Source organism: Mus pahari, unplaced genomic scaffold (assembly GCF_900095145.1).
Source record: "Mus pahari unplaced genomic scaffold, PAHARI_EIJ_v1.1 scaffold_10455_1, whole genome shotgun sequence".
Taxonomy (NCBI): domain Eukaryota; kingdom Metazoa; phylum Chordata; class Mammalia; order Rodentia; family Muridae; genus Mus; species Mus pahari.
The window spans coordinates 7,843-15,313 of record NW_018391739.1 but is presented as its reverse complement, the minus strand read 5'-3'; the positions used below and the strand labels follow the sequence as shown (position 1 = coordinate 15,313).

At 36.1% G+C, this 7,471-nt stretch overlaps 1 protein-coding gene across 1 annotated transcript; it reads left to right on the top strand.

Moving 5' to 3' along the window:
- The first annotated feature begins 3,600 nt into the window (after positions 1–3,600).
- On the top strand, positions 3,601–4,533 carry LOC110314677 (olfactory receptor 14C36-like). The gene has a single exon (XM_021188923.1). It carries the CDS (start codon positions 3,601–3,603, stop codon positions 4,531–4,533), a length of 933 nt encoding a protein of 310 aa, XP_021044582.1.
- The last annotated feature ends 2,938 nt before the right edge of the window (positions 4,534–7,471 follow it).

Sequence of the window (7,471 nt, the reverse complement as noted above, 5' to 3'; positions counted from 1 at the left end):
ATATTGATGTTCCTCCTATGGGGTTTCAGTCCCCTTCAGCTCCCTAGATATTTCTATGGCTCCTTCTTTGGGGACCTTGTGCTCCTTCCAATGGATAACTGTGAGCATCCACTTCTGTATTTGCAAGGCATTGGCAGAGCCTGGAAGGAGACAGCTAATCAGGATCCTGTCAGCAGGTTCTTGTTGGCATCTGCCTAGTGTCTGGCTTTGGTGATTGTATATGGGGTGGATCCCTGTGTGGAGCAGTCTCTGGATGGTTGTTCCTCCCCTCTCAGCTCCAAACTTTGTCTCTGTAACTCCTTCCATGGGTATTATTTTCTCCATTCTAAGGAGGAATGAAGTATCCACACTTTGGTCTTCCTTCTTCTTGAGTTTCATGTGTTTTTGAAATTGTATCTTGGATATTCTAAGTTTCTGGGATAATATTCACTTATCAGTGAGTGCATATCATTTGTTTTCTTTTGTGATTGGGTTACTTCACTCAGGATGATATCCTCCAGATCCAATTATTTGCCTAAGAATTTCATTAATTTATTGTTTTTAATAGCTGAGTTGTAATCCATTGTGTAAATGTAAAATATTTTCTGAATCCATTCCTCTGTTGAGGGACATCTAGGTTCTTCTCTCTATCTATTCAATATAGTTCTTGAAGTCCTAGCCAGAGCAATTCGACAACAAAAGGAGATCAAAGGGATAAAAATTTGAAAGGAAGATGTCAAAATATCATTATTTGCAGGTGATATGATATTATATATAAGTGACCATAAAAATTCCACCAGAGAACTCCTAAACCTGATAAACAGCTTCAGGGCATTAGCTGGATATAAAATTAACTCAAATCTGTGGCCTTTCTCTACACAAAGGATAAACAGACTGAGAAAGAAATTATGGAAGCAACACCCTTCACAATAGTCACAAATATTATAAAATACCTAGGTGTGACTCATACTAAGGAAGTGAAAGATCTGTATGAGAAGAACTTCAAGTCTCTGAAGAAAGAAATCAAGATCTCAGAAGATGAAAAATCTCCCATGCTCAAGGATTGGCAAGATTAATATAGTAGAAATGGCCATCTTGCCAAAAGCAATCTACAGATTCAATGCAATCCACATCAAAATTCCAATTCAATTCTTCACTGAGTTATAAAGGGGAATTAGCAAATTCATCTGGAATAACAAAAAACCTAAGATAGGAAAAACTCTTCTCAACAATAAAGAATCTCTGGGGGAGTCACCATGCCTGATCTCAAGCTGTACTACAGAGCTATTGTGATAAAAACTGCATAGTAATGGTACAGCGACAGACAGATAGAACAGTGGGATGGAATTAAAGACCCAAAAATGAACCCACACACCTAGGGTCACTTGATCTTTGAAAAAGTAGCTAAAACCATCCAGTGGGGAAAAGGCACTATTTTCAACAAATGGTGCTGGCTCAACTGGCCTTTATCATGTAGAAGAACGAGGATTCATCTATTCTTATCTCCTTGTACAAAGCTCAAGTATAAGTGAATCAAGGAACTCTACATAAAACCAGAGACATTAAAACTTATAGAGTAGAAAGTAGGGGAAAACCTCAAAGATACAGGCACAGGGGGAAAATTCCTGAACAGAACAGCAATGACTTGTGCTGTAAGATCGAGAATCGACAAATAGGACCTCATAAAGTTGCAAAGCTTCTGTAAGGCAAAAGACACTGGCAATAAGACAAAAAGGCCACCAACAGATTGGGAAAAGCTCTTTACCAATGCTAAATCAGATAGGGTACTAATATCCAATAAATACAAAGAACTCAAGAAGCTGGGATACAGAAAATCAAATAGCTCCATTAAAAAATGTGGTTCAGAGCTAAACAAAAAATTCTCAACTGAGGAATACCAAATAGATGAGAAGCACCTGAGAAAATGTTCAACATCCTTAGTCATCAGGGAAATGCAAACCAAAACAACCCTGAGAGTCCACCTCACACCAGTCAGAATGGCTAAGATCAAAAACTCAGGTGACAGCAGATGGTGGCAAGGTTGTATTGAAAGAGGAACCTTCCTCCATTGCTGGTGAGATTGCAGGCTGGTACAATCACTCTGGAAATCAGTTTTGCGGTTCCTCAGAAAATTGGATATAGTACTAACAGAGGAACCAGCAATACCTCTCCTGGGAATATATCCAGAAGATGTTCCAACTTGTAATTAGGACACATGTGCCACTATGTTCATAGCAGCCTTATTTATAATAACCTTTGTGAATTTCTTTCTGTTAGAATTTTGAAGTTGCCAACTTAAACTATTCAATATATGGAACTCTTTCAAGGGAAGAGTAACCGTCTCTATCTCATCACTTGCCATGGTTTTTGCTACTTCCCTCTGTTTCATAGATGCTTTCCTCAACTCTTAAGCTTTTTGGTTTCTAATTAATTTTATCACATATTTTGGTATTTATTACTTATAAGATTTTGTAGCATTAATGTTTTATAACATGTGGAATCATTAGAGGTTGCCATGAGGATTTGATAAAAGTGTTACCGTATTTCATTAAGCAAATGGGAATTTACCTTAATTTTCATGCAGTTTGAACTCTTCACGTTAACATTCCTATATTGATCATAAATTTTAGAACTTATTGTTTTTATACCATGCATTACTTAAGGAACATGAAACTTGATAGTTACTATGAAAACATGGTGTGGGGTTTCATAATGTACTTTGGCATCAGCTACACTAGCGTCAAACTGGTAAAAAAACAAGAAAGCTATCAGGCATTGAATCATGTTTAGTGTTATGGAAAAAAGTAGTCTTTGTTCCAGGATTCAGCTAGCACAGCAGTATTCAAGGTGTTACTGTGAATATGTTTGAATATACTATTCATATATCCAAATAATAGATTTTAATTAATTGTAATCATCATCTATAATTTGAATGAATTTCTAAATATCCATAGGTTTCTCTAAAAAGAGAAAATTCTGCCTCAAGTCAGTGAAGTTACCTCTGCTTAGTTCTCCAGACAAATGGCCTATTCTCAAACTCTCGCACACACACTTCTCTTGATCACCTTTGTTTCGCTTTCCCATTCTGTCTTTTTATATCCTTGTCATTTGCATTCATTCCTTTCCACCATCCCTCCCTGTATATATACATGTATGTGTATATAAGAAATAATCCCACAACATAAATGAATTTCATATGTAAATGCATATATGTTAATAAATACCTAAACAGTTTTAAAAATAAATGTGTCTGGGCATTTTTAACTGGTGCAGGTAGATTATCTAGAAGAGGAACTTACAGCATTGTATAACTTTATATGAAACAACTTAATATTTATTAAGATAATAGTACTCATGAGATAACTATTATTATGAAAATTAATTCTAAGTACCTAACACCTTACCATAAAATTTGACAGACAGCCACATATATGTGTATTAACAACTAAGAATAAAAAAACATAAGCAAACCAAAGAAAAAATACTTGATTTTTCAAACATAAAGGCTGTTTAGAAAACAAAAACAAACACTTTCAAGAGAAATGGTAGTAATTTATCAATTAATTTAAGTTATTCTCAGATGTTTTATTTCTCTTTCAGATAAGACTGTATTTTGAGACTATGGCCAACTCTACCCTGGTGACTGAGTTCTTCCTGGAAGTGTTTGCTGAGACTTGGGAGCTAAGGGTCCTACTCAGTGTTCTATTCCTGCTGGTGTACCTGGGCAGCCTGTTAGGGAATCTTATCATCATCATTGTTACTACAGTTGACCACAAGCTGAATACACCCATGTACTTCTTCCTCAGGAATTTGTCCATTTTAGACATGGGGTATGTATCTGTTACTGCGCCCAATGCTTGTATCAACTCTTTCACTAATCACAGGAACATTTCTGTGGCTGGGTGTGCCACACAGGTCTTTTTGTTTTCATTTTCTGCAAGTGTAGAGATTCAGTTTCTCACCATCATGGCCCAGGACCGCTATGTGGCCATCTGCAAACCTCTCCTCTACCCTATGATCATGAACCATCAATTCTGTGTTCAGATGACACTGGCTTCCCTACTTACATCTCTTATCCTTGCAAGTGTGCACACTTTCAAAACTTTCCAGCTGTCCTTTTGTCAATCTAATGTAGTCCCTCATTTCTTCTGTGATATCCCCTCTTTGCTGAGGCTTTCTTGCTCTGACACCTTTAACAACAAACTCTTACTTCTTCTATCTGCCATTGGGCTCAGTGGTAGCTGCTTTACCTTCATTGCAATATCATATGTTCGCATATTATCAACTGTCTTGAAGGTTCCTGTCAAAGGAGAGAGAGGGAAAGCCTTTTCCACCTGTGTCCCTCACATTATTGTGGTGAATTTGTTTTTTTGTTCTGGTGCCTATGTGTATTTCAAACCTCCAACAATCTCAGAAATAGTTGAGGATATGACTCTTTCTGTATTTTATACCATTGTACCTCCATTCTTAAACCCTATTATCTATAGTCTCAGAAACAAACAGATAAAGGAAGCTGTGAAGAAAGTAATATTCAGATTTTTCATAGTTGAATAAATAACTAACAAATATAGACACACAAATATGCATATGCACATCAAAGCATTTGTATACTATTTACTGAAGAGATTTTTTTACATTATGTATACAGCTTATAATTTCCCCTCTCTCTACTCATCCTATTTCCATCCTCCTCACCTCTCCTCAAAACCTTATACCCCCATCCATGTCATCCCATATAGACATAATTATAATTAAAAATAAGACTAACAAATAAAAGAAGAAGCCTTGATGTCAAGTTATGTGGCAAGAACCTCTAATATAATACTTGAGTTTGTATACTTTTGGCAATCTATTGCAGGGCATGCAGCCTACACTTAATTATAATTTATTTACTCAGGGAGTATGCCTTGGAGGAAACTACATTTATCCTTAAAGGTGTTTATCATTTAGAGATCTTTTTTATTTTTTATTTTACTTTGTTTATATATTTATTTTTTTTGGATAGAGATAGTGGCATGTGTACACTTCTCATTTCAACTCTAGGACACCATCTGGTTAGGCGCATGCTTGCCCATGCATGCTGCATATATATCTGGGTATACATGTGCATAGATCATGTTAATTTAGAAACCTTTGTTTTCTCAGTGTCCTCCATCATCTCTGGCTCACATCCTACTTCTGCTTCCCCTTGCACTATGCTTGCTGATCCCAGATGAGAAGGAGTTGGTATAAGTATTCCACCATTTAGAAATGATTGATCCAAGCTCTCTCAATCTTTTCCTAACAACAGGCTGTGGATCTTTGTATTTTTTCTTATCTGCTGCCAGAGGAAGTTTTAATTATTAGAACTGAACAAGGCACCAATTTATGACTGTAGTGGATTGTCATTAAGAGTTATTTTATTGCTAAGTTTTAAAATTTAATTTTATTTAAAACTTGTAGAAGGGTAATATTTGTTATTACCCTGTGTCCTGAGTATATCAAGTCTCAGGTTCACCACAGCAGTGGTGGGTATGCGTTCTGTATCAGGGCATAAAACTAAAGTCAAATCAGACATTGGTCAGCTGCTCCCACAAACTTTGTGTAACTGTTGGGGCACTGTAACTTCAAGGTAGGACACCACTGTAGATCAAAGAGTTCATTTCTGTGTTTATCTTTAAATTTCTGCTCTGGTAGTATTTAAAGAAGTATTATGCAAAAAACCACACTAATTATAGCAGTGAAGGCACACTGTAGGCACCAGCCTGGAATCTCCATGTTCAATGGAGAAGTATAAGCTTGTCTTCAGCAATAGGCCTTACTCTCCCTGTTTGGAGAGCATTATATAGACATGGTTGTGCATTAGTTGTTATCACCATGGGATTCCTTATCTATCAATTCAACTTAACATAACCTCTCCTGGTACTGAGAGATTTGTTTCATGCTGTTAAGCTGGGACTCAGTCGTCTCCATTATTTTGCAATTCCCTGTGGATTGCCTTCATGTGTATTTATATTTTTTGTTTTTCATTTTGTTTTTTTTTTTCAAGACAAGGTTTTTCTGTATAGCCATGGCTGTTTTGGAACTCACTTTGTAGACCAGGCTGGCCTCTAACTCAGAAATCTGCCTGTCTCTTCCTCCCAAGTGCTGGGATTAAAGGCTTGTGCTACCACTGCCTGGCGTGTATTTATATTTCAAGAAGCTTCTAGTTCATTAGGTTTCTCTAATACTCTTGCAAAAAGACATTGTTGTGAGCTGTGTCTTCCTACATTCACTTCCTCATCCCCTTCTTCTCTCCCTGAACACTAATGAATTCTCCAATTTTGGTCCCCACTCCCCCACTCATAACTCAAATATATATATATATATATATATATATATATATATATATGTGTGTGTGTGTGTGTGTGTGTGTGTGTGTGTGTGTGTGCGTGTGTGTCCACCNACTCNCTTTCTCTATAACTAGTTTCTATGTTTCTGTGAATTGTCGATTGCCTCTCATTGACTAAAGGGCTAACATTCACAAATAAGTTAATACATACGATGTTTGTCTATCTGGGTCTGGGTTACTTTACTCAGGATTGATTTCATAATTTTAAATTTTATTTATTATTCTTTCATATAATGTAACCCAACTGCAACTTCCTCTCCCTCCCCTTCTACTTCATCATTTCTCCAAATCAAATGTTCCTCTCAATTTCCCATAGGAAATGAGCAAGTGTCCAAATCAAGTCACCTGAACTTGGCATAAAAAGGTTTAAAGAGACTAGGCCTGTATCCTGATCGCAAGGGTAGAAAATGCAACCGAATATGAGGAAAAGGGTTTCTCATCCTTACTCTGATTACTAGAAGTAATTTTTTAACAAATGATGAATATCCCATTATGTAAAGGTATCACATTTTCTTCATTCATTATTCAGTAGAGAAATTCCTAAATTTTTGCAAATGTCTATATATTATAAATAGAACAGCCTTAAGCATGGTTGGACATTGGTATCTCTGGTAGTGCACAGTGACACCCAGGTATATGTCTTATAACAGAATAGCTGGATCTTGAGATAAATTGATTTTCATTTTCCTGAGAAAATGCTAAACTTATTTCTATAGTGTCTACAAATTTTCATATCAACCATCTATAGATTTGATTTGTACTTCCCTAATGATGAAATATAATGGACATTTATGTAAATGTTTCTCAGTCATTGCAGAATTCTCCTTTGAAGGTTTTCTGTTTAGAAGCATACTTCATTTTTATTTAAACTGGGTTATTTGTTTCCTGGGGGTCTAGTTCTTTGAGTTCTTTTTATATTTTGAATATTAGCATTCTCTTTGATGTGGAGTTGTTAAAAAATATTTTCCCAATCTCTAGGTTGCCACATTGAATGATGTTTTTCTTTGGTATGCAGAAACTTCTCAGTTTGAAGAAGTTTCTTTTTAAAAACCTTTTATTCTTTTTAAATATCAAAGTATTCCCTCCAGTCCTTCTTATCTCCACTTCAGCACAAATCTGGAC

Bases quoted from the DNA above. Each gene is read 5' to 3' on its own strand.
- LOC110314677 (XM_021188923.1), top strand. From the start codon at position 3,601: ATGGCCAACTCTACCCTGGTGACTGAGTTCTTCCTGGAAGTGTTTGCT.